The sequence below is a fragment of the Phoenix dactylifera genome, chromosome 15, assembly GCF_009389715.1.
Source record: "Phoenix dactylifera cultivar Barhee BC4 chromosome 15, palm_55x_up_171113_PBpolish2nd_filt_p, whole genome shotgun sequence".
NCBI lineage: Eukaryota > Viridiplantae > Streptophyta > Magnoliopsida > Arecales > Arecaceae > Phoenix > Phoenix dactylifera.
The window spans coordinates 12003879-12030914 of record NC_052406.1 but is presented as its reverse complement, the minus strand read 5'-3'; the positions used below and the strand labels follow the sequence as shown (position 1 = coordinate 12030914).

The window sequence follows — 27036 nt, the reverse complement described above, 5'->3', positions numbered from 1 at the left end:
TTTCCGCAATTCCTTTCATGGACCTCTCGGAGGGCATAGTCCGCCTCAGAGGGGCGGAGGCATCTGAGAAGAGGAGAAGTAAATGATCGACGATAGAGTCTGTTTTCATACAAGACATACCGGGGAGCTTGGCGCTTGATTCGGCGAGCCTCTGTCTCGTCATGGGGTAGGGTTCCGTCCTGGAGGTAGCAGACGAATCCGTCGATCCAGCTTGGCTCGAAGTCGATGCACATGGTGGGCTCGGGCTCCTCCGTGCTGGGCGTCCGAAGGTACTCGAGCGTTGTCCCCTGGGAAGCTCGCTCATGCGGGAGGTCGCCAGTTTGGACAACTGGTCTGCCCTGAGATTCTCCGCTCTGGGAATGTGCTGAATACTGAAAGAGTTCAAGGTAGACGTGAGTTCCCGCACTTTTTGGAGATATTTCTGCATGGATGGCTCTTTTGCTTCGAAGTCTCCCTGGATCTGGCTTACTATCAGCTGGGAATCACTGAAGGCCGTCAGGTCTTCCACTTTCAGTTCCTTTGCCAACTTGAGCCCGGCGATGAGAGCCTCATACTCAGCCTCGTTGTTCGAGGCCGGAACTCGAGGCGCAAGGCTTGCTCGGCCACCACCCCGTCTGGACTGGTGAGGATGAGTCCGGCTCCGCTACCCCCCGAAGTCGAAGACCCGTCCGAGTGTAAACCCATGGTAGCCTTGGGGCTTCCTCTATGGATACGGATGACAGCTCGGGGTCGTCCGGCAGGGTGCACTCTACGATGAAGTCGGCGAGTATTTGAGCTTTAATAGCCGGCCTGGGCCGATATTCGAGGTCAAATTCCCGAGCTCGACCGCCCATTTGGCGATCCTCCCCGCACGATCCGACCTTTGCAGTATTTGCTTCATAGGCTGGTCGGTCAGTATGGTTATTGTGTGGGCTTGGAAATAAGGACGGAGTCTTCGAGCTGAAGTAATGAGAGCAAAGATCGTCTTTTCAAGTTTGGAGTATCGGGTCTCAGCATCTCTGAGGACCCGGCTGATGTAGTAGACCGGCTTTTGGAGCTTGTCCTCTTCCCGGACGAGGACTGAGCTCACTGCAACTGGAGAGACGGCCAGATACAAGTAAAGGACTTCATCCCTCTGCGGTTTGGTGAGCAGCGGGGGAGAGGCCAAAAGGCTTCTGAGCTCTTCGAAGGCCTGCTGGCATTCTTCTGACCATTGGAATCCTTTGGCCGCTTGAGGATCTTGAAGAATGGGAGGCAGCGTTCGGCCGATCGGGAGACAAACCTCCCCAAGGCGGCAACCCGCCCGGTAAGCCGCTGCACCTCCTTGACTGTCCTCGGGGGCGTCATTTCTTGCAGCGCTCGGATTTTCTCAGGGTTGGCTTCAATTCCGCGCTGGGTCACTATGAAACCCAGGAACTTGCCCGAGGTGACTCCGAACGCGCACTTCGCTGGGTTGAGCTTCATTCGGTATCTCCTGAGCTTGGAGAACGTTTCGTTGAGGTCAGCTACATGGTGCTCCGCCGCTCGGCTCTTCACCAGCATGTCGTCCACGTAAACTTCCATATTTCGGCCGATCTGGTCTTTAAAAATTTGGCTGACCAGCCTCTGATAGGTGGCTCCAGCGTTCTTCAGGCCGAAGGGCATCACCTTGTAGCAATAGGTGCCCTTGTCGGTGATGAAGGCCGTCTTCTCCTCGTCTTCTGGCGCCATTCGGATTTGATTGTACCCTGAAAAGGCATCCATAAAAGTCAGCAGTTGGTGTCCTGAGGTGGAATCGACGAGTTGGTCGATGCTTGGGAGGAGGAAGCTATCTTTTGGGCAAGCCTTGTTCAGGTCGGTGTAGTCCACGCACATGCGCCATTTTCCGTTGGCCTTCTTTACGAGGACTACGTTGGCGAGCCAGTCTGGGTAGAGACCTCCCGGATAAAGCCGGCCAAGGAGTTTATCCACCTCCTCGGCCGCAGCTCGTTGTCGTTCCGGGGCGGAGCCCTTTTCTTCTGCTTTACAGGTCTGCTGGTTGGCTTCACCTGGAGTCGATGGACCATGACCTCAGGGTCAATTCCGGTACGTCCGGGCGACCAGGCGAAGACATCAGCATTGTCCCGCAGGAAGCTGACGAGGTGATCCTCTCGCAGGCGCCAAGGCCGGAGCCGACCTGCACAGTTAGCTCGGAAAAATTTTCTGCAGTGGAACTTGAACAAGAAGCTCACCAGGCTCTACTTGCTTCTTCCAAAGGGTGTCCCTCGCATCCAGGGTTTCTATGGGTAGTGAGGGGCCTGTTGGCTGAATCGGCGCCTCGGTCGGTTGCCTTACTCTGTGGGCCGCCATGTAGCACTGCTTGGCAACCAACTGGTCCCGCGACCTCGCCTACTCCTTGGCCGGTGGGGAACCGCATGAGCAGATGGCGGGTTGAAACCACGGCTCGAAGGGCGTTTAGCCCTGGCCGCCCAAGGATGGCGTTGTAGACTGAGGGCAGACGGACCACAAGGAAGTCCGTCCTCACAGTGCTCTCCCGGGGAGCGAGGCCAACTGTGACAAGGAAGCTGGCCTCACCTTCAACTGGGACCGAGTCTCCGGTGAACCCAACCAGTGGGGCATTAATTTTCCGGAGATGTCCTTCTGGCAACCCCATTTTTTGGTAGGCATGATAGTACAAAACGTTAGCTGAACTTCCATTGTCAACTAGGACACGTTTTACATCAAACTTATTTACAATCATAGAGATGACCACAGCGTCATCATGGGGGTCTCAACCCCTTCCAAGTCCTCGTCCGAGAACGAGATGACTTCATCAGCACGCAGGCGCTTCGGGGGGCTCCCTGGGCTGCTGCTCCTGCCGAGGCTCCTCCGATCATATTGATGGTGCCGGCGATGGGCCTGTTGTCGTCGGTTTTCGGGCAGCGTGGCGTTTTCCGTCGGCCTCCTTTCTCACGCGGTTCCTCACGAACCGGTTGAGTACTCCCCGGCGGATGAGCGCCTCTATCTCGTCCCGGAGCTGGAAGCAATCCTCCGTGTCGTGCCCACGGTCTCGGTGGAAGCGGCAGTACTTCCTGGGATTGCGGGGAACTCCCGTATCCCGCATAGGAGGCGGGGGTCGGAAGAAATCCCGACCCTCGATTTCCATCAAGATCTCGGCCCGGGGGCATTGACAGGTGTGTATTCTCGTACCTCCCTGGGTACGTCCGAGGCCGTGGTGGAGATCTTGGTCGAGGTGGGGTCCTCCGCTGAGCTCGCCCCTGCTGCCGAGGGGGGCTCCTCAGCGAGGGAGGTTCTTCTCTCGACGGGGGGATCGGCTTCTCTGTCGGCCGCGCTCCTCGCGGCGTTTCTTCTTTCCTTGAGGCGGGCTCAATCGCACCCCGCCTGGAGGCAACTGCCTCCTCGGCCTTGGCATACTTCCGGGCTCGGGCCAGCATTTCGGTGAAGTCGGCCGGGAAGCTCTTCTCAATGGAGAAGAGGAATCGGTAGGAGCGAACCCCAGTCTTCAGAGCCGACATGGCTATCGACTGGTCTAGCTCGCGAACTTCCCACGTGGCGGCAGTAAAGCGGTCCAGATACTCCTTGAGGGATTCCCCTCCTTCTGCTTGATGTCCAGAAGGGAGTCTGACGTCCGTCGTTGGCGCCGGCTGGCGGCAAAATTGGTGGCGAACTGCCTGCCGAGTTGCTCAAAGGAGGATACCGTGTTCGGCTTTAGTCCAGAAAACCAAAGCCGAGCGGTCCCTCGAAGAGTCGCTGGGAAGGCCTTGCAAAGTACGGCCTCCGAGGATCCTTGTAGAGCCATGAGGGCTCGGTAGCTCTCCAAATGGTCGAGGGGGTCGGTAATTCCGCTATAGGGCTCCACCTGAGGCATTTTGAACCTCGCGGGGACCGGCTCATCCTCGATCTGGCAGGAAAAGGGGATTTGGTAGTGAACTCGAAGTCTCCCTCCTGCCTTGCCTTCCTACTGTGGAGCGCTGCGATTTGGCGCTCCAAGTGCTCAACTTTCCTGTCGAGCTCCCCAACCCGTGGGATTGTCGCCGTGGTCTGCTCCGGCTCACGGTGGTCTGGGCTGACTCAGCCTCAGAGGGTTGGGGTCTTCTGTTGAGATCTTCCCCCGGTAGCTCTCTCTGGGGGAAGTCCGCTCTTCGTTGTTGGCTCTGGAGGAGCCATGCAAATTTTGGCCTGGGAAGACCGGGCCGTTGGGAGGACATTCCGGCAGGACCTGGGCCTGCGGGGGGAGCGTTGGTAAGGCCTCCTCGCGCCGCAGGCCTTGAACGGCGGCGGCCAGGGCCTGGACTTGCTGTACCAGGGCATCAAACTGTTCTGGCTGGACCTGAGGAACCGGGTCAGCCGGAGTAGGCGAATTCTGGACGGAATGTCCAGAATTCTGTGGGGGACGCCGGGAGATGTTGGAGGCTCCCTTGCTTCTCAACTTCATGATCGCTACTCTAGCGCCAACTGTTGCTGGAAATTGGACCCGGGGGCGATCTTCGGTCGAAGAGAGGGAGCGGCAAGTCCTCACAGGGGAGCGGCGATCCGTCGGCGGGCGGTCCTCCGTCCGGGTGCCTGCAGAAAAGCCGGTGGCCGGGTCTTCCGGCGCCGGCCCTCCGACGCTCAAGTCAGAAGGGGGGCAAATGTGTGGGAAGAAGAAGAACAGTGCTTCTAGAGTGCGGAATCTCCAACCCCCCTCTGAGGAGCAAGGGCCCCTTTTATAGGGGGGTTGGTTTACCTGAGATGTGATGGGGCGAGGTCATTGTACGGCTCGGCATGTTGCTCAGATTGGCGCACGATCAGGTGAATCATTGCATTGATGTCGGAGGTGAGGTCGTCGTACGACCCGAGGTAGCACGCGATCGGGCGAATCATTGCATTGATGTCGGAGGTATGGCCGAGATCAGAGACTTATCATCGTTGATTGGACTCTGCTGGGCTGACTTGCCGTGGAGAGTTGCGGGTCCGTAGATAACAGGAGCCACGCGCATTAATGGTGGAGTAAGCCGGAGATCCGCATTAATTGTTGAGTGAACTGGGGGTTTGCAGGGGTCATGCGCAATAAATGCCGGGGCAGTGGCAGGACATGGCCCTCGGCCGGACCTCGGAGGGGTACGGCCGTAGTAGGTGGTTGACAAGAATAGACCTCGGGTGTCGGGGTTTTCCGGGTCGGAGGTTCTGAGGTCGGATGTTCCGAGGTCGGACGCCGACTTCGGCTGTCCAAGGTCGGCGGTTGTGCGACTCCTTAGGGGTAATTGTGTCACTGGGGGAAAAAACCATATTCCCCCAACACGTACTATCCTCTTTTCTTGATTTTGGCCATACTTTTTCCCTCCTCCTTTGCCTAATGTTTCCTTCATCTCTGTAGCATACTGTTTCGAGGCATATACTGCCGACGAAACTGCAAGAACATGGAAATTATTCTGCGGAAAGAAGAAAAATCATCACAAGACCCTTTTAGATGCCTTCAGCATCTTTTAGTTTGACACTAATAAGTTGATATGATGAAGTAGGGGTTAAAAAAATTTGTTGCTTGGTTTAAGTTAAACAAGGGGAGATGGTATGCCATGGATATTGGAGAAGAGAGGTTTTGACGGAGACAAGAGAATGTAACTAAATTCCTCGTGGCCAAAATATAGCCTTGATGTCTGTAGAACTTCCGCAGTCCAGATCACAACCATTATATCTTTTAAAATTTCATAAGACTCAAAACAGGACGCTTTTGAAGAGTCAATATATCTCCTTTACTCCGAATAAAAGTTCTTGTTTTACCACTGAAAAAGGAAGGATTATGTTCTAACACGAGCCCTTCAAAACCAGCTATTTGTTTTCATAGTTTCTAAATACCCTCATCTTTTCTCATGATCACAAACATAATAAGTATTCCCTTCATAGTAGTTTTACAATTGTACGATCTCAGACAACAATCCACTTTGTTCTCCATTTGGGTCAACTGCTAAACTTGCTCCATGATGGTCACTCTTTAGTTCGATCCTTCTTGAACATACTGGCCGCGACAAGGTTCTTATCTGTTCAAAATTTCAACTCTGTATATTGCTTCGTCTTTGTTTGAACTTTCACTTAGGCCTTCATGTTTCTGGGGTTCACGCAACATTTCGAAGCACATATTTACTTGGCCATTTCAATTGATGCCTAACTATGAAGCATAAACACAGATATAAGATGGATTATGCTCCTCTAAAGAGGAGAGGGTATTAGTTACCAAAAAAAAGAGGAGAGAGTATCCTCTCAATTCCAAAGTCAATAAAAGGGCATTCAAATCAAAGATCCACATTATTGATCATGATCTTTAATGATATATATCACGACCAACATTGTAGATCTTTAAGTTGGATGCTCCATTATTGATTTTGGAGTCGAGACAAATAAATACCCTCTCCCTCGAGAAGAGCATAGTCATCTCTTTTTAAATATATCTATTGTTATGTATACATATATGCATACATGCACACATGCATATGTATGTATACATACATACACACACACATGGGTTATATGTGTACACACACACATAGGTCCATGTATGTATGTACGTAAAAAGCATCCAAACAGCAATTTAGAATATCAAAACAACATAGTCCATACTTCATACATCAACTTCTACATGATTGCCATTCAGTTATCATTCAAATCTATAGAATTTATTCCATATTTCATATTTCAATATTAATGTCATAGACTTAAAAAAAACGAAAACATCCTCCACTGCATATTTGAAAGTGGCATGGAAGTATTTGGATTGTAGAGTTTATCCAAGAAGTCTCCGGATTGTTTTTTCAATTTTTGAAAAACAAGATACTTGACACAAGTATCAAATGCATATCCAAATGTGATGCATGCCCAAAGCGGTCATGCATGTGATTTGACATATCTGTGCTTTCTAGGTGCTTGACATTCTTTTATCTTCTAGTCAAAGTTAAATTTCACATACTCTTTCGCTGGTCTCACTAATCCAATTCACTACACCAAAGGAATATGAATGGTGTATGTCACTTTTTCTGTATTTTTGACAGAATCCCAGTTCAAATGGAAGTATATTGGTTTTCACCTTTTTTTTTTTTTGGGGGGGGGGGGGGGGTGTTAATGTTTTCTTTTGTTCTTTATATGTGAAAGTTGCTTTCTTCAGGGACACAATTTAAGCTTATAACACCATGACTATATGTTGTTTTTTCCTCTTTCCTTATCATTGCTTATGTGGCTTTGTTTTTCTTAATTCTAGGCAGATATAGTTGTTAGAGGTTATGGTGGGTATAACACGAGATGGGCTTTGTTTTTACTTGATCACCTCTTTCCTCTGGTAAGGTTCGAGCCAATTTGCAATAGATCTATTACCATTATGCCTGTTTCTTTGAGTTAAATACATAGATATACTTAAATACAAACATGTATATGTATATATATATGTGTGTGTGTATGTATATGTATATATATGTATATCTACACATAAATGCAGATGATTTGTTTTTCTTTTTTTACTTTTCTCCTTGACGTGTCAAATATTTCTATGCTATTATATCGTGCAAGTGCTGTAATTAAACAGTTTCCACAACTCGTCAAACTTCTTTTAACTGGGCTAGATTGGCTCATTGCTTGTCTATGCCTAGATGGAAACTTTCTTTCCTTTCATTGCTTGTCTATGCTATGTATATCAAATTTAAATCTTTTGGTGGTCTGCGCACATTTGCATCATTTAGTTGAGCTTCTAGGCTACCTTTATGTCTATATTGTGTTGATGATCCATAATATGCAATCAATACTTGCATTCCCAAATTGATAAACATTATCTTGATATTTGTGTAACTTTCTAGTTCAATATCTCTATGCTGCTGTTCCTTTTGCATATCATCATTATTATATAGAAATTCTGATTGATTCTTTTTCTGATTTATTAATTCATCTTAAATGACAATGCAAAGTTCACTCTTTCTTTCTCCTCAGAGCTGTCCAACACCTCCTGTTGCTGCAACTATATTTTTTGGCGCTAATGATGCAGCCCTCCTGGGAAGATCAAATCAACGACAGCATGTGCCTGTTGAAGAGTACAAAGAGAATCTCAGAAAAATTGTTGATCATCTAAAGGTTATAAGTTATAGGTTTTTATATTAAAATGTCTATAGGTTTTATGTCTAAGAGTTTAACTCTTGGACTTTGCTGGTTCATGTCAGGCAGGTATTGGCACGCAGCAATAAGTTGGTATGGTGTAGTGTCAACACACTGGCACAGCTTGTGTTTTCCAGGACAACTTGTGCTGTGTGTCAGCATGGCATGGCATGTACATGCTACCACTGGCTAGCACATCCCAGGATAGAGAAATTTAAATCCTTCATATACATGCATTTATATGAATATATGTATGTATGTGTTTATCTATGTATACATATACATATCTATGTACATGTATATGTATGTATGTACAGAGAGACTACTCTCCTTTCTGAAGGCTCAATCCTATGAAACTAAAATTAAAAATAGACATTCTGAATGAACGATCCACACTGTTCACTATGATCTAGATCATCAAAAATATGTATAAAGTAGTAATCATGTGTTGGAGATGATTTGCCCATGTATTAACTCGGTAAGAAAAACTATTTTAATGGCTTGATATTCAACACTAACATCTTCTCTGGGGCTTCTGGCCCTCCATTTATAAGAAGATCAATCTATCAATTAAAGCTGATGATACAGCTTCTCTGACCCTCAAGTGCTGTTTCAGGTCTCTTCCACTATCTTTTTTCCTTCACTGGTTTTTATCTATGATTGGCAGCATATAAGTACTAAAAATGACCAGAAAGCCAAATATTATATCCTTCAGCTTAGCATTATAAATTCGCTTTCGTTATTTGTCCAGATCAAGGTTCAGTTTAAGTTCTTTGACATACCACCACTTACCATCCATGTTTCTATTGAGGAAAATCCAATGTCAAGGGGCCTTAATTTAATTTATGATTTGGATTAAAGAATGTCGCTTTACATCGATTAACTATATCCTGATAGATAGCAAGTTACACTCATCTCAAGCTACTCTGGTACAATTTCCATGATTTGTGTATAGGATATGAATTCTCAAGTATCTTCAAATAGATTTCACAACAAAGGATGGCTACGTTAGCTGTTTTGGAAAATTACAAGTACTAGTCATTGTTAGTGTTGTCTCATCTTGCATGAAAAATCCTAAGAAGATGTTACATGAGTGGATAAAGGACATGTTTGACCTAAAAAAATGTTGGCCTGTTTGTTTCTTGAAAAAATTATGTCGAAGCCTTGAAGGCATTATGTGCATTCTAGAATAAGTTGTTGCTGTTATTGCAGTCTAGATATTCCTTTCTAATTCTAGAAGTATTATGGAATGCTGCATTCTCAAAGTATAGAGCCCAGCTGTAACCAGTATTATTTTGGAGATCATAGCCTGGTAAATTTAAGAGTTTTTTTTTCTTTTTTTCTCCAGTTAGGATATAATCAAGAAATTTTTCCTTTTTTTTCTGCTATTGAATTCTCGGCATGATTGCCCTCCTAATTTCTTAATTTAGATGCTTTTGCATGTTTTTCAAATCTTAATTTATATTTGCACTCTTTTGTATAGATGCATAAATTCCAACCTGGTATCATCTCATGCACTATGTGATCTTCCAGGAAAGTTTATCCAACATGCTGGTGGTATTAATCACTCCACCTCCTGTCGATGAGGATGGACGGAAAGAATATGCACGGTTTGATGTCTTCCCCTTCCATTTTCATACCATAGGGATTTGTGATATTTCTCATATTAGATTTGGTCCCTGTTAACTGATTGACTAAACAATATACTGTAATTAAAATTCCCTTGCAAGGACCAGTATTCAAATGAGTATGACCCAGAAATTATAACAGTATTTTCCAAACTGCAATTAGATTTTATGAAATAGAAATACCAACTTCTAATGGTTAATTAACTATTTGTAAAGCATTTAAGTATCTTAAATTTTTAGGTTCAAAACTATGATGTTGAAAAAGTTTTCTTGTGGAGCCTCCATTCATTTTTCATCAAAGTTAGGTCACAAAGGTTTACAAAATGCTTGTTTGGGTTTAAAAAATGCTGTTGAACATTTGAACATATTCGAGTCAGCTCATGACACATTATCTGGTTAGTTATTTCCTGAAATAAAGCTGCCTTTTTTTTCTTAAGATCTGTATATGGTGAGAAGGCTGCGACACTACCAGAAAGGACAAATGAGATGACTGGCGTCTATGCAAGGCAGTGTGTTCAGTTGGCTCAAGAGTTGCATATTCCTTGCATTAACTTATGGTCGCAGATGCAAGAAACTTCGGGATGGCAGAAAAAGGTTCCTCAGGTGAGTTGTCTTACAGACTAACTTAAAGGTATTGACTAGTAAGGTGGTTAGGTGGCTTATGATTTTCAGTAGTTGTCTGCAATATGATAGCATATGTTTAAAACTAGCATGACTGCAATAATATTACCTTTTATCTGTTACGATGCTTCTACAAAGAACTTCTCTTTGTTTATGTATGGTGAAAGATCATGGTACTTTCTTTTGGTGCTATGTATGTCTTACGTTTTTCAGCATCTCTGATGTCCTTATGCGTTATTCCAAGCTTTTGCATGTTTTTACTGCAATATGTCTTCATATATTGTTTACATGAAAGTCCTCCTGGTGAATTTGAACCACATTCCTATTAATGCCAAAACACATTGAGACCAAATAATTTAGAAAGCATACTGTTAATTTTTACGATTTAAAGTACTTAGACGACTGCCTAGAACTCTGATGAAACTTTTGCATCAAAAGTGACCAAAAAATCAGAAAGTTTTGATGCTAAGAAAGCACCCACATTTTAAATGCTAACTATACAAGTTTTATGATGTCTATATTATTATAGCAGCTTGAATTTTTGTTAAGTAAAATGCCTTTATTCCTAACAACCCATGCTGTACGACACACAGATTTGCTCTTATCCATACCAGGAGCTAATTACTTGTGTTCTACCAAAGCATGATTACTCTACCATAGCATTATGACTCTACCATACAATATACATGCCTGCATGCATGAAAAATACATGCATAGGTTTGTACATGTGCAAATTGTGTATGCATGTGTCCATCTTTCTGTATATAATGCCCAATGCCCAAGTTGAGGCTTTCTACACCATTAGTCAAATATGTAGGTGAAAGAAAAAAGTTAAATACACTCCTTACAGGATAGATATACTCTGTCCTCCCTCTTGCACAGACATGCACACGAGCGAGAACAAGAAATGTGGATCAAACTAAAAATGAAAGTATATTCACTAATACACAGGAATGTAAAAAAGAAAAGCATATATTAGTTGATGGAACCATATGTCTCACATGCCATGCTAAGTATGTGTCTTCATGCCTGGAGAGATGAGCTGCAATTCTTTTGGGGGCCGGGCTCAAATCCTACCAGTGCAACATGAGCATTATGCCATTTAATCTTTACTTGACACCATTAGCATGATCAGCAATATTCTAAGCCTATGATCCAAAATAGAAGTTTTGAGGTTTTTTAAGATTTGCTTAAGCGCCACTGAGGTGGTAGCCCAATGGGAGCGTGGCCTTACTTCCAACAAGTGGTTCCGAGTTCGAAACGCACGGACGTCGATTAAATTGTGGGGACCGGATGCTCCCAGCTCGGACACGGGGTCTGGAAGGGCATATCGCTCTGTTGGTAGCCTCGATGGTGCCAGTGTGACGTACTCACACGTGGTATTCGTACCGGAGCCGAGAGGGGTAACCGAACCGGGCCCACGGGTGGGAGGGTATGAGTAAAACCTGCCGGGTGCCCAACACACGGTCATTCTGCCTGCATCGAACATTCTCCTGGCGGATGGGGGCCCAGTGGGGGCTGCTACGTGGGGTGGGCTTATCCCTTCCTCCCCCCTTTCCCTTTTATTTACCAAAAAAAGGATTTGCATTAAGCCATAAGAATTGACAGTTCTTGGTACCAAGTCTTATGGATAGTCTTTTGTCTATGCGTCATGTGTGCTGACCTTGTAAACTTTTTAGTCCTTGCAACGTTTATATGGCTCCATAGATATTCATATATTTCAGTGCAAGCAAAACAGATCTCAAGATCAAGATCTCTAACTTTATTCTTTCTGACGTGAGAAAACAAACCTTGGCATCAAAAATATTTTAGATACCTTCATTTTCCCTGTGATGGCTTGCATCTGCCAGCAGAAGAGAAGTGTTTTTTATATATAATGAAAGGACAGGGATACTTTCTTTTGGAGTTGTTCGGTTAATTTAACTTGAGTTTCCATTCATGCATGCATATATATGTTTGTGTATATGTATGCATGGTCTATTTTTCAGTATCTGGTGTATCTATACTTTATTGTAGGCTTTATATTATCTCTATTGCATTGTATTTTCATATACTATTTATGCTACAGTCCTATGGTAGGATTTGAAACAGATTCTTATTGCTGCAAAATACATGGGGGCTGTCTAAATATAAAGGCACACTGTTAATTACAATCTCCAGTATTTAAACTGCCTACAACTTCAATGTAAATTTATGCGTTTTTTTATGCTAAAAACACATTTTGAATACTAGCATATACAAGTTTAAAATGTCTAGTTATACTAGACAGTTGAATTTTTGTTAAGAGAATGCCTTTAGTTGTAACAACCTATGCCTATATGAAATAAAAGTTTGCTATCATCCATTTTTGCCAGGAGCTAATTACTTGTGCTCTCTAACCAAAGCAACATAACTCTACACTATAATAGACGTACCCACATGCTTGCGAGTACATGCATAGAAATGTATGTAGATGTGTAATGGCGTATGCATATATGTATCTTTCGATATATAATGCCAGTGCATAAGTTGAGGCTGCTACAGTGATCGTCTGTCAAATTTCTAGGTTGAAGAAAAAGAGTTAAAATACACTCTTACAGGTTTGATGTACTCTCTCTAACGCCTGTGCATGCACGTGCACACACGCATACACATGTGAGAAACAAGAAATGTGAATCCACTAAAAGTGAGTATATTTATTAATATACATTATAGAAAGAAGAAAAACATATTATTGGTTGATGGGAGCATCAATCTAAATTCCATGCTCTCATTTATGTATGTGTGCGCACCTGTGCGCGCACGTGCACAGAGAGAGAGCGCGCACACACACAGAGAATTAGTTAGTTAAGCTGTAATCCTCTTGGGCAGGGTCCAAATCCTGCAATATTATCAGTGTGCCACTTAATCTATACTTAACACCATAAGTGATGGCTAACAATATCTTCATGCCTAAAATCCAAAATGAGGTGTTCTGTTTTTTTTGTTCTTTTTTTGCATGAGGCCATCAGAGAATTGCCAGTTTTTGATACCAAGACATGCATAGTTTTTCATCGACGCGTCATGCATGCAGACCTAATAAAGCAGATCTCAAGTCACAATCACTAACTTTATTCTTTCTGTCTTTGTGATAAACAAACGATGCCTGGCATCTAAAGTATTTTACGCAACTTCATTTTCGCAGTGATGGCTTGCATCTGACAGCAGAAGGCAATAATGTTATTTACAAAGAAGTCCTGCAAGTATTCAACAATGCTCATCTCTCTGTTGAAGAGATGCCTTATGATTTCCCTCATCATTCTGAGATTAATGGGATCAACCTGAAAAGGTGTTCCAACAGAAAATCTAAATGTTCGCTTGCCTTTCTGTTCTGTGAAATTCCTGAGCTACTTTAAACTTCCTTAGATCCTTTAGGCAGACTGTTACTGTGAGATATTATTGCCTAAATTGCTTGATTCTATTGTTCTTGGTCATTATATTTCTTGGAAGTACAGTATGTTTGACATGCCTTTGGTCTTTGCGCCCGTCTCCTCCATCAGATGTTCCTGTTCTTTCTCTGGAAATAGAATAGATGTATATTCATGATTTGCCGCTGTCATGCTAAATTACTGCCCCCCACTTTTCTAGATTTGATATTTTGTTTTTTCCTTGTATAAAGATTAAGCTAACAAGTCCGGTGAATTACACAGTTTTAACTCACACAACGCGAACCAGTATTATTTAAACCCACCATGTAAATTGTTAGTCATATTTGAAGACATCTGAGATTATTGGTTGTCCATTTGATTTGTTTGTTCAAAAAGAGCTTTTTATTCAATTTTTAAAAAGATGTTTCTATTTGTCCATAGCAGCATTAAACGGAAATGCTAGGTTAACAAGTATTCATAAAGCCAACCACAATATGCGAGGCAAAGTTTGATGGCTACGGCCGTTGTAAGAAGAAATTCTTTCGCTGTTGCTGCTGCTTGTTTTGTCCGTAAGTATGCGTTCAAGCATTCAAGCACACGTTCATATGCAGTCTATTTGAATGCAATTGTAAATTACCCTTACCTCCCTCATGTAATCAATATAAAAGAAATGACTGATCTTTAAAATACAAGAAGATTGTGAAGTGATCCATTCAGGAGATCTCATTGATGACTTTGTTGTGAATTTTGAAATCCCTGACAAACCAAACTGAGAGACAGTTTTAAGTGGCCTTAAATGGAGCAGAGGAGTTCAATTGAACGCTTTAGTAGGCATGCTATTCGAAGGGGGTTCGCGTATCAACTGTTCAAGTCCAACCTGTAGAAGGTGGCAGAAAGAAGCACGGATCCTTTGCATGGCTAGTACATATCTGCAAGGGTGATTAGGGTGTTAAAGACCCTCAAGGTCAATAAGTTTGTTAGTGTGCATACATGTAGCTGATCTGGAAGCAGGAGCGACCCAATGTATTTGGGGGCCTAAGGCTATTTTGTCTTTGAGACATTTCCTGCAGTAGGTCGGCCTAAGCAAACTCACAGGAGGAGCCTTTTTTCTTTCATTTTGTCTTTGAGGCTTTTTCTGCAGTGGCCTTCTTTGGGCCGAGGCCTTAGGCAACCGTCTCAGTCGCCTAAGAGTTAGGCCGGCTCTGTCTAGAAGAGATAACCGGCAATGCAATTGCTCCCTTATATGTAAGGAGGTCAGGCAGCAAGTGCTTGATGATGCGAGGTTCAGATCCAATCAGATTCAAGCTATGCTACAATCTACTTTGGGTGTCAATACAGGCTACTAGAAGACCTACCCCTTGCAAAGTTAGAAGTGTCCGAGGAAGTGCAAGGCAACTTTGAGCAGTTGTTCACATTTCTGCAACATTACATGCGAGAGTCATCCTGGTAACTACTGCATTCTTAAGTGGCATGCTGGAAGCTGCTTTTGTAGATCTTTTTGATCCTTCTCTGCGTCTGCATGCTTCCCAGTCATATGAGGCCAGTTATTGGATTGCATATATGTTTTTGAGCGACAAGTTCCTTGGTGTCATGGTTATAACTGTACCGATGCACAGAGACAATCACGTTCTCCCCATGCATTCATTGTAGTTGAAAAATTTATATTTGTGATTTGAATTGCCTCGATCATAGCACTGATATGCTTATATACAAGTTGAACTTCAAATATAGCAGAATATGGTATCAGAGCGGGTTTTTTCTTGATCAGTCAATCCTTCATTCTTGTTTTCTTGTCATCCTTTTGGTATTTGTTTTCCTTGGCCCTCTATTCTCCATTTGATAATCATGGCTCTTCTACTATTATTTCCAATCTTAGTGTTGATATAACGTCATCGTTCTTTCTCCATGACTCAGATAACCCAGGCATGGTCTTAGTCTCTCAAGTCCTCACTGGCGATAATTATCCTCTATGGAGGCGTGCCATGAACACCGCTCTTTTAGTCAAGAATAAAATTGGCTTTATTGATGGCTCGCTTAAGAAGCCTGACAAAAATTTAACAACACTTAATGCATAGCAACGTTGCAAAACAATGTGCTTCTCTAGATTTGGAACGCAGTTCAAAAAAATCTTGAGTAGCATAGTTTATTTTGAAACCGCAAAAGAGGCATGGAAAGATTTGGAGGAGCGTTTTTCTCATGGTAAGGCTGCCCAAATTATCGTATCAAGGGAGATACTCAATGCATATTCAAGATCAATCTTCTGTTGCCTTTTATTTTACCATACTCAAAGTATATTGGGATGAAATTAATGATCTATGTCCACTTCCTACTTACACCTGCGGTGCAAAAAAGAGTTGAATCGGATATCTAAGATGAAAAAGTTTTTCAATTTTTTATGGAATCAATGACTCCTTTTCAACCATTCGGAGTCAAATACTCATTATGGAGCCACTACCTACAGTAAGTAAAACTTTTTCTCTGATTTTACAAGAGGAGAAACAAAAGGCACTACAAGTCAAACCGATGACGTCTCTTGAAGGTGCTGCCATGGCTACTTCAAGTTTTGATAAGCACGATTCTAGTCACTTCGTAACCAACGAGGAGGATGTGGTCGTGGAGGTCATGGCGGTCGAGGACGATCACACCATGATTACTGCAATTATCTTGGTCACACATACGTGACACTTGCTACAAATTACATACCTACTCGAACCATCATGGAAGAACCAAAACTCCTACTCCTGCTACAAATCACGTTGTCAATAGTGCAAATCCTCTCGGCCCATCTATTGTGCCCCAGCTCACTCCAAAGCAGTATGTCCAATTGCTATCCATATTAAACATCGACAAAGCTACCACGTCCATCAATATGATAGGTATTCCTTCTAACTCACAACCTATGATATGGGTAATTGACACAAGTGCTTCTGACCACATGGCCTCCAATTTTAATTTTTTTATCATTTGAATCTTTACCAACTCGTCAATCCATTAAACAACCTACTGGAGATACAGCAAATAACCCAAAAAGGGACCATTACAATGTCCCCTTCTTTTTAGTTAAAAAATTTTCTTTGCGTGCCTACTTTTAGTTTAAATTTACTATTCATTAGTAAGTTTACTAAAACATAATTGTGTTGCAATCTCTTTTTTTTTGACTTCTATGTTTTTCAGGACCTATCAATGAGGAACCTGATTAAAATAAATGATGGTCTTTACTACTACGGGGTCCAGTTTCTCCTATGTCTACAACTTATTTCACCCAGTTAAGTCTTTGACATAATTGTTTGGGTCATCGTCAACATTAAAATTAAAAGTTTTAGCCCAAGATATTTCTATTCCTCTTTCTACTTTTCAAAAAAAATAAATTCTTGTACTCTTTGTCCCCTAGCCAAACAAACTAGAATTTTTTTCCTATAAGTTCTACTGTTACTTTCTTCATTTTTGGACTTATTCATATTGATATTTGGGGAGGTTATCCTATTCCATCTCATACACTATTTTTTAACAATTGTGGATGACTTTTCACGTTGCACATGGATTTTTCTCATATGATTCAAACATGAAACATTTTATTTGCTTAAAAACTTTTATTGCTCTTGTAGACAACCAATTTTCTCGTAAAATTAAAATGGTTAAAAGTGATAATGGGATGAATTCATGGATCATCAATTGCAAACTTATCTTGATTCTTTAAAATTATTTATCAAACATCTTATGTTGGCACGCCACAGCAAAATAGTATAGTTGAGCGCAAACATAAATACCTCCTTGAAATAGCTCGACCATTACATTTTCAAGCCAACCTACCAATCCAATTTTGGGATGAGTGTATTTTAACTACCGCTTATCTTATTAACTAACTTCCTTCTTCTATTTTAGATGGTAAATCTTCTATAAAATGCTTTTTGATAAAAAAAAATTTTACCACTATTTAGGTACCTTCGGACGTCTTTGTTTTGCTCTTATCCAAACCAAAAATAAATTTAGACCTCATGTACATAAGTGCATTTTCGTAGAATATCCCTATAGCCAAAAAGCTACCGCGTGCATGACCTACTTGAGAAAAAATATTCACTAGTAGGGAGGATGTTTTTTATGAATCAGTTTTTTTATTTGCTAACACATCTCATATTTTTCCTTCCTCCCAATCACCAATTCTTCCTCACATTACTAATAATGGTGATGAACTCATCCTCTCTATTTCTTCCACTTCTATTCAAGATTCTATCGAACCAGTTGATCTTTTTGAAACATCCGTCGATTTATCTCCAAGACGCACCACAAGGATCCGACGTCCTTCCTAATGGCTTCAAGATTTTTAGTGCTCTCAGATTTTATCTTTTTCGTGCCGATACCAACAACCTTGTGATAGGTACCAAGTATCCACTCCAAAATTATTTTTTTCTTTGATAAATTCTCCAACTCTCATCGCGGTTTTCTAGCTTCTATTTTCTCTTATCAGGAACCGAAGTCCTTTTTCTCAGCAATGAAACATGTTCACCAGCACGATGCTATGGCAGATGAAATTAAGGCCTTGAAGTTTAATCACACTTGGACCATGATTTCACTTCTACCAAGCAAACATGCTATCGGATGCAAATGGGTATATAAGATCAAATATAAGTCTGATGGTAGTATTGAACGGTATAAAGCAAGGCTTGTTGCTAAAGGCTACAATTAAACTGAAGGCCTAGATTATCATGAAACATTCGCTCCTGTTGTCAAATTGGTCATAGTTCGTTGTCTTATTGCACAAAAAATGGCATTCTTCTGCTTTGCAGATTTTTCTTTCACATTCCTGAGATTCTACATCTCTTTACTTTCGATAGCACTATTGACCTTTCCACTAGTGGAAGGACCCCTCTCTCTTAGCTTGCCACTCTACCAAATTTGTTCTAATGAACTTTTAATTGTAAGGCTTGCATTTTTTCCATGAGATACTCTTCCCCCATGATCTTTCCCATAATTTTAGCATGTGGATCTTGGGAATCAGTTGTTGTAGAAGCGCCTTCTTCTTCCTTGGATTTCTTTCTGGTGAAGGAGCATCACTGGACATATAGTACATTTGCTCTTGCCACCTTTTGCATTTCAATTGAAGTGGAGGCTGTGCGACTTTGTTTTCTAAAAATGTGCATTCGCATATAATAAATGCGAAAGTATATTCATGGTTTTGAAGCATGCATTGATAAACAAAATGTGTGGTATTGATAGATGCGAAACTAAGCATCTGCAAAACCAAGAAGTGTATTTGATATTAAGTGTATATCACGTTGAACTAAATGTTTATCTCTACAAGCATATATGCTGAACCCTAAAATGTATATAGCTCATTACTGAAAGTGCGCATCGAATACTACAAACATGTATTGACCGTCAATAATGTTTGTATCGCTAAACAATAAAGATATATGTGTACCAACCCTAAGACTTAAGTTGGGACAAATATGTAGAATCTTCTGTATATAATGTGTCTCAGAAAAAAAAAAGTTTACACATGAAACGCGATTATCTATCTGTATTCCATACATCATGCATTTTTATTGCTTATTCAATATGTGTTTAGCATTCAGAGGTCTACAAAGTTGTTAGTGTTAGAGGGATAATGTTTAATTGAAGGAATTGGCATGGATTTGGCTCCTATAATGATTAATTAAGCTGATTCAAAATAAGTGTTTTATTTGAATTAGCAGCGCTAGAATGGAGTGGAGATGAGGGAAAATGGGGGATATGCCTCAATAAGCTTGAAAGGATCAAAAAACATGAATGGAGGTTGATTGCATAACAAATCAGATGTGATCGCACTTTAAAGTTAGATTTTTCAAGTGGTGCACATTTTGCTATGGCCGAGAAGAGAAAAATTTGGCGAGGAATGTGACTATAGGATCATAGAGGCCTACAAGGAGAGGGAGTGGATGGGGTGAATTAGCAAGAGGGAGACAGAGAGAATAAACCTTTACTGATAGCAGCATCGACAAGGCACACAGAGGCACGCCCAAGACTGCAAACCATCGGCTGGGGCGCCTCCACGATCGGGACAGGCATTTGGTCATGAGAGCCAGGCGCAAGCCAAACTGAGGCCACGAAGGCCAAGCCAAATAACCAGCCGCGTACATGGTCTAGATGCCTTTGGCCCAGACCAATGCGCATGCGAACCCACAAGCAACCGACAGAAAGACCGGCACGACCGCGCCATGGTAGTCCCAGCACAAGCCAAGGCACGCGCACGCAAGGCGGCACACCTTGTTTAGGCCAACGCCAAGAAGCAAGAAGGGACTCTTTGGTGTGGAAAGTGAGTGACCGACACTTGTCCCCACCAATTTGGTGCTTTCATTGAGAGATCTTCATCAAGGAAGACACTACAAGGTTCAACCCTTATTCTGGTGAAGAACATCTTGAAGGTAGCGCTACTTAACAACTTCTGAACTTTCCTGCAAGTAAGTCAAATCAACCTTTATTCATCTTACCATTTTCGAGTGGTAAAAGAGGGAAGGGCCACGTGAGTGACCTTGTGGGAAGTGAGGATTCACTACTAGTTTTTCCCTTTGAATGCCTTTGAAGGATTGTTCTGAAATCATATAAAATTTCATGGATTCCAGGGATAACCAAAGATTAGAAGCCCTTGAAAGTCAGTCCAACCGAGTGAGTAAAGTCTTAGAAGATCTTTCCAATTCAATAGCTGAAATGAGGAGAAAATTCTAACAAGGGCCTTGGCCGCATGCTAGTGAGCAGGACCAAGGAAGGGATAGTGAAGAAGAATTAGCAAGCAATCATAGTGGATTTCGGGTGAGAGAAAAAAAGAGTGAAGGAATAAGAAGAGGAAGTCGAGTGGAAGGATTTGGGGTGTGTGTGGACCGATTTGAGAAAGGAGTAGAATATGAAGAAATCCTTAGTGTGAGGGAGTCCGAAGAGGAACCCTGGATTACCACTAGACCGAGAGGAAGAAGAAGAGATGAGAGGAGAAAAATGCCTCAACTTGGTGAATCTGGTGATAATGAGGAAGAGCCTAGAAGGGAGATTAGGAAGCCATGAATTGAATTTCCTAAGTATAGTGGTGAAGATCCCTTCGAATGGATGGATAAAGTGGAACAATTCTTCTATGTCTATGAAGTTCCACATAGAGAGAAAGCGTCCCTTGCTAGTTTTCATCTTGAAGACAAAGCAAGAAAATGGTGGAGATGGTTGAGAACCATGTATGAAAAAGAAGGGAGGAGATTAGGATGGACAGCCTTTGTGAAGGAGTTTATGATTCAATGGGGGCTTTCCCCTATTGTGAATTATCATGGGCGATTGGCAAAAATAAAACAAGAGGGAAGAGTGAGGTCCTATGTAGAAGAATTCCGCCATCTTCAAACTTTGGTGACAGGTTGGTCGGAGGAAGCACTCTTGGGCACATTCATTGATGTCTTGAAGCCTTGGCTTGCCAAGGAGATCAAGTTAAAGCAACCCTCTTCCATGTAAGAAGCCATGCGAATGGCTGAAATTTTGGAGGAAGGATTTCAGTCCGAAAGGAGGATGATCAAGGAGATAATCAACCGAGAGGCCAAGTTCATTCCACCCAAAGTTCTTTGGAAAGGCAAGGATGCAGCCGACACCAACCCAAGAAATCAGCCACAGTAAGTGAAGAAGCTTTCAAGGGAAGAAGTCCAAGATTTCATCAAGAAGGGCTTGTGTTTCAAGTGTGGAGAGAAGTGGGCCGTGAACACAAATGCAAATCAGGCCAATCTTTCCTCATTGATGTGCTGGAGGCAGAAGTGGGTGATGAAGAAACCACAAATCCAAGTGAACATGAAGAGGAGCCGACTCCAACCCATGAAGATCATACAAGGGCCGAAGATAGTGATGCAGAACTTTCCCTTCATGCACTAACTGGAGTACCAAAACCCAGCACTATGAGGCTCCTAGCATGGATCGGAAGACATGAGGTTTCATTGTTGGTTGACAGTGGATCATCCCATAATTTCATCAATGCTTCAATCGTGGCCAAGTTGGGACTACATTCTATTGACATACAACCATTTGAAGTTAAAGTAGCAAGTGGGGAGAAACTTACATGCAAAGAAGTCATACAAGAGGTGAAAATGAACATCCAAGGGGTAAGAATCAAGGCTGATTTACATGTCCTTCAGTTAGTTGATCTTGACATAGTCCTTGGTAGTGTATGGCTTAGAAGTGTTGGTAAAGTGATCACCAATTATGAATCCATGACTATGGACTTCAAATTGGACGGCAAGAAGGAGAAGTGGATAGCAATACAAGGTCAAGAAAATCTGCCAATGTTGGAGGATCCGTGGCTACTTTAAGAGGAAAGAGAGTTCATATGTTCTGCCATCAGCAGGATAGAGTGGAGGATTTGGGACCGAATCAAGGAGGCGCTCAGTTAGATGCTCGATCTCAAGAGATCCAAGAAAAAATTGAAGCTACTTCGGATGGAGTGAAGAATTTCAGAATTAGGGATGATCTCATCTTCTATAAATCCAATGTTTATGTACCGAATGTTCCAAACTTAAGGGTGATATCCTTTCACATTTTCATAATAGCAAAGAAGGTGGGCATTCCGGATGGTTCCGCACCTATGTCCGGGTGAAACATTTCTTCTACTGGGAAGGTTTGAAGAAGGATGTCAAAGCCATGGTGGCTCAATGTGACATTTGTCAAAAGGTAAAATATGATCCTCGTTTACCTATGGGTACCTATTCCTAATCAAATTTGGGAAGACATCTCCATGGATTTCATTGAAGGGCTGCCAACCAGCAAGAGCTATGAAGTGGTGCTGGTGGTGGTGGATAGACTCAGCAAATATGCACATTTCATCCCTATCCAACATTCTTTTACGCCAAATCCATAGCCCAAACATTTGTGGAGTTTGTAATCAAGTTAGATGGAGTTCCTAGAAGTATTATATCTGATAGGGACAAGATCTTTATGAGTATGTTTTGGAAAGAATTGTTATCTCTACAAGGAAGCATGTTGAAAGCAGGATCATCATATCATCCCCAAACCGATGGACAAACGGAGGTGATTAACCGAATACTTGAGCAATATCTTAGGTGTTTTTGTCATGAACAACAAAGCAAATGGGCTGATTATCTACCTTGGGCGGAGTATTGGTACAACACTTCATACCAAGGATCAACCAAGAAAAGTTCTTTTGAATTAGTATATGGTCGTCCACCCCCTACACTTACTCGATATGAAATTGGGACAACCAAGAATTATGAGGTAGAGAAAGAGTAGCAACTAGAGATGAAGTTTTGAAGAATGTAAAAAGGGAATTGAAGAAATCCCAAGAAAGAATGAAGAAATTTCATGATCGGAAGAGAAGGGATGGTGAGTTACAGCCCGGAGATTATGTATACTTGAAGCTTCAACCCACGCAACAAAAGTCATTAAGAAAGAGGTTCAGCTACAAGTTTGTTAAAAGATATTATGGTCCCTACAAAATGTTGGAATGAATTGGTAAGGTTGCTTATAAATTGGAGTTACCTTACAATTCCTTATTACATCCCGTCTTTCACATATCATGGTTGAAGAAAAGAGTGGGAGATCCCTCTAGTATTGGAATCGACTTACCAAAATTTGATGAGGAAGGATGAGTAGTTCTTCAACCTATGAAAGTCCTCCAATATCACATCAAAAGAAAAGGGAGGAACAAGAGAAAAGTATGGCAGACTCTCATTCAATGGAAGGATATGCCACCTGAAGAAGCCACATGGGAAGAATATGATGAAGTGGCAAGAAAATATCCCAGATTCCACCTTGAGGACAAAGATATTCTTCAAGAAGGGGGGAATGGTGAGGTTCCCTCTATATCTCCTCACCAAAACATCCAAATCATGGAGGCCAAGGCAAAGCAAGAGCCAAGCTCATGTTCGCCTAGTGGCCATCTTTCATTCTTGGGGGCACAACCGAGGTTCGGCCAACCTTGGCAGGCAAAGGCTGGACTGATAGCAGCATCGACAAGGCACAGCAGAACACACCCAAGACTGTAGACCATCGGCTGGGGCGCCTCCGCAATCGGGACAGGCGTTTGGTCATGAGAGCTAGGCGCAAACCAAACCGAGTGGCCATGAAGGCCAAGCCAAATAACCAGCCGCGCGCATGGTCTGGATGCCTTTGGCCCAGACCAGTGCGTGCGCGAACCCACAGGCAACCGACAGAAGGATCAGCATGAGCGCGGCCATGGCAGTCCCAGCACAAGCCAAGGCACGCGCACGCAAGACAGCACATCTTGTTTAGGCCAACGCCAAGAAGCAAGAAGGGACTCTTTGGTGTGGGAAGTGAGTGACCGACACTTGGTCCCCACCAATTTTTAGTTGCTCTGTTGTTAGGATTCTTTGAGATCAAGTGCGGCCAGGGTCAACACCAACCCCCCATCCTGGCCCTCCAACCCCTGCTGCTCTTCTTCACTGTAGCCAACACAAGCGAACATGGTGGATAAGGATATGAGAGATATATGAAGATTGGGAAGGTGAAAATCGCTGGAAGATAGAAAGCTTAGAGGGAGGTTGAAGTTGCTATGAATACATGATAAGTTGTACTCTCTCCAATTCTCAAGCTGTGCGCATCGTCCTTGTGAGTCCAACATATTTTTTTATTTTTTTATGTATTAATTGTTCGTACCTGTTGCTGGAAATTGGAACCCGGAGGTGACCACTGGTCGAGAAGGAGGAGCTCCGGTGCTTGTGGTACATCGACGGGCTGCGTCCTCCGGGAGATCTGCAAAAAGCTGGTGGCCCGAGCTTCCGGCGCCGGCCCTCCGATGCTTAAGTCAGAGGGGGCTTAATTTGAAGAAGGATATGAGCTATATATCGGAGTCTAAAAGTCAGAATCCTCCTTCAAGAAAAAGAGGTTCTCCTTTTATAGGAGGGGTACAGGGTTATCTGTGATGTGACCAGACGAATTAAATGAGCTATCGTCATGATTGAGCACGATCGTGTGAATTAATGCATTGTCGTGGAGGGCTAGACTGGAGTCAATGAGTTGTTATGGATGACCGGATGTAGTTGAGTGAGTCAATTGGTTGCCGTGGAAAGTCTGAGATTTTGAGTAGGCTGGAGGTCCGTGGAGATTGCGCGCATTTAATGGTTGATAGTCATAGCAGGGTATGGTCCCTGTTGATGTGTCGTGGCGTGGTCGGCAAGCAAAGCATGGTACAGTAAGACTGCTGCAGGGCGTGGCCGCAGCATGTGGACAACGAACTCGGTCTTCGGAGCTTAGCCTTCTGGGCTCGGCCTACATGAGCTCGGCCTTCTAGGCTCGGCCTGCAAGAGCTCGGCCTGCATGAGCTCGATCTTCTGAGCTCGGTCTGCATGAGCTCGATCTTCTGAGCTCGGTCTGCATGAGCTCGATCTTTTGGGCTCGGCCTGCATGAGCACGGCCTGCATGAGCACGGCCTGTATTAGCTCGGTCTGCATGAGCTCAGCCTGCGTGAGCTCGGCCTACATGAGCTCGGTCTTTCTGAGCTCGGTCTGTATGAGCTCGGTCTTCTAAGCTTGGTCTACATGATCTCGGCTTGTGTGAGCTCGGCCTGCATGAGCTCGGTCTTCTGAGCTCAGTCTGCATGAGCTCGGCCCGCGTGAGCTCGGCCTGCATGAGCTCAGTCTTCTGAGCTCGGTCTGCATGAGCTCGACCTGCGTGAGCTCGGTCTGCATGAGCTCGGCTTTCTGAGCTCGGTCTGCATAAGCTCGGCCTGCATGAGCTCGTCTGTATGAGGTCAGGCTTGCCGTCGGATTTGAATGCTTTAATTGTACTTGTGGGGTAGTCCATTTTTTTTCCCAACACTACCCCCGACTTTCGAGTTCGAGCTGCTTTTTGGCTCGGGCAAAGGAAGTAGCACAGTCGTCGATCGTCCTGTAATATAGCCAAATGTCTATGAAGATGTATGTGCTCAGTAGGGTGTACCTCTCGTGCAGTCGGAGCTAACGGCCTTAAGCCCGAGCTATCCAAGCCAAGCTAAAGCAACTTTTGCTTCTGAGATCGACTTCAGCAGCCTTCTTTGGCTTGTGGTCGACTCAGCAGGGTGCCCCCACTCAGATCGGGGCGTGTTGTCGTAGGAGGCGTCGAATGGCGTTGAAAGGCATCGAATGGCATTGAATGGCGTTGAAAGGCATCGAATGGCGTTGAATGGCGTTGAATGGCGTCGGATGTCGTCGAAGTAGCGTCGAATGGCATCGAAGTGGCGTCGAATGTCGTCGAATGTCGTCGAATGGCGTTGAATAGCAATATCGTCGAAGGGCGTCGAATGGCGTCGAATGTCGTCGAATGACGTCGAATGGCGTCGAATAGCATCGAATGTCGTCCAAGATTGCCGAAGGACGTCGAATATCGTCGAAGGGCATCGAATGGCATCGAATATCATCGAAGGGCGTCGAATGGCGTCAACTGTCGTCAAAGGGCGTCGAAATGGGCGTCCCGAGCTTGGTCCGGGGCATCATTGGAGACACATATAGAAGATGGACTTCGTCCGTTGGCGATCGTGCGCCCTTACTCGGAGCGGGGAGACGTTGGAGATAGAGATACCCATAGGTCGTTTTTTGGATTCTCCGACCTGAAATAGATAAAATATTGAAATTATTTGAAGCCAAAGTGGCGTCCTGTATCTTTTGAAGATATTTTGATGGCTCTCGAGCTTCGAAGTCCCTCAGGACTTGGCTCAGCACCGGCCTTTTGAGGTTGGCCTTTGTAGCTCGGTCTTTTGAGCTCGGTCTTCGAAGCTCGTCCTGCATGAGCTCGATCTTTCGAATCTCGTCCTGCATGAGCTCGATCTTCTGAGCTCGGCCTGCATGAGCTCGGCCTGTATGAGCTCGTCTGCATGAGCTCGGCCTGCATGAGCTCGTCCTGCATGAGCTCGGTCTTCTGAGCTTGGGCCTGCATGAACTCGGCCTACATGAGCTCGGTCTGCATGAGCTCGATCTTTGAGGTCAGTCTTCGAAGCTCGTCCTGCATGAGCTCGGTCTTTTGAGCTCGGCTTGCTTGAGCTCGGCCTTCTAAGCCCGGTCTGCATGAGCTCGGCCTTCGGAGCTCGGGCCTTCTGAGCTCGGTCTGCATGAACTCGGCCTTTTGAGCTCGGTCTGCATGAACTCGGCCTTTTGAGCTCGATCTTCTGGACCATGAGAGGATTTAACTTTATAGTACTTTCTTGGGGTGGAATCTCCTATGAATCTAGCCATAGGAGCGCTCATCCTTTGGAAGGCATTACAAAATAAGGCATCAGCCAAGCTTTCATTATGTACTAAAATTCTTTTTAAAGCCTTGCAATGATAAAGAAAATAGTTATAGCGTCGTCATAAAGAGGGCTCAACACCCTTTTAGTCTTCATCGGAAAAGAAGAT

General features: G+C 43.7%; 1 protein-coding gene across 1 annotated transcript; it reads left to right on the top strand.

Moving 5' to 3' along the window:
* Nucleotides 1-7186: 7186 nt before the first annotated feature.
* Nucleotides 7187-13827, top strand: LOC103723536 (GDSL esterase/lipase At5g62930; the record flags this gene model as incomplete). The annotated part of the gene is made up of 5 exons (XM_039134502.1): nucleotides 7187-7264; nucleotides 7906-8046; nucleotides 9601-9677; nucleotides 10133-10298; nucleotides 13480-13827. Coding segments are annotated over 5 exons (465 nt in total), but the record flags the coding sequence as incomplete, so codon positions are not given.
* Nucleotides 13828-27036: the final 13209 nt, after the last annotated feature.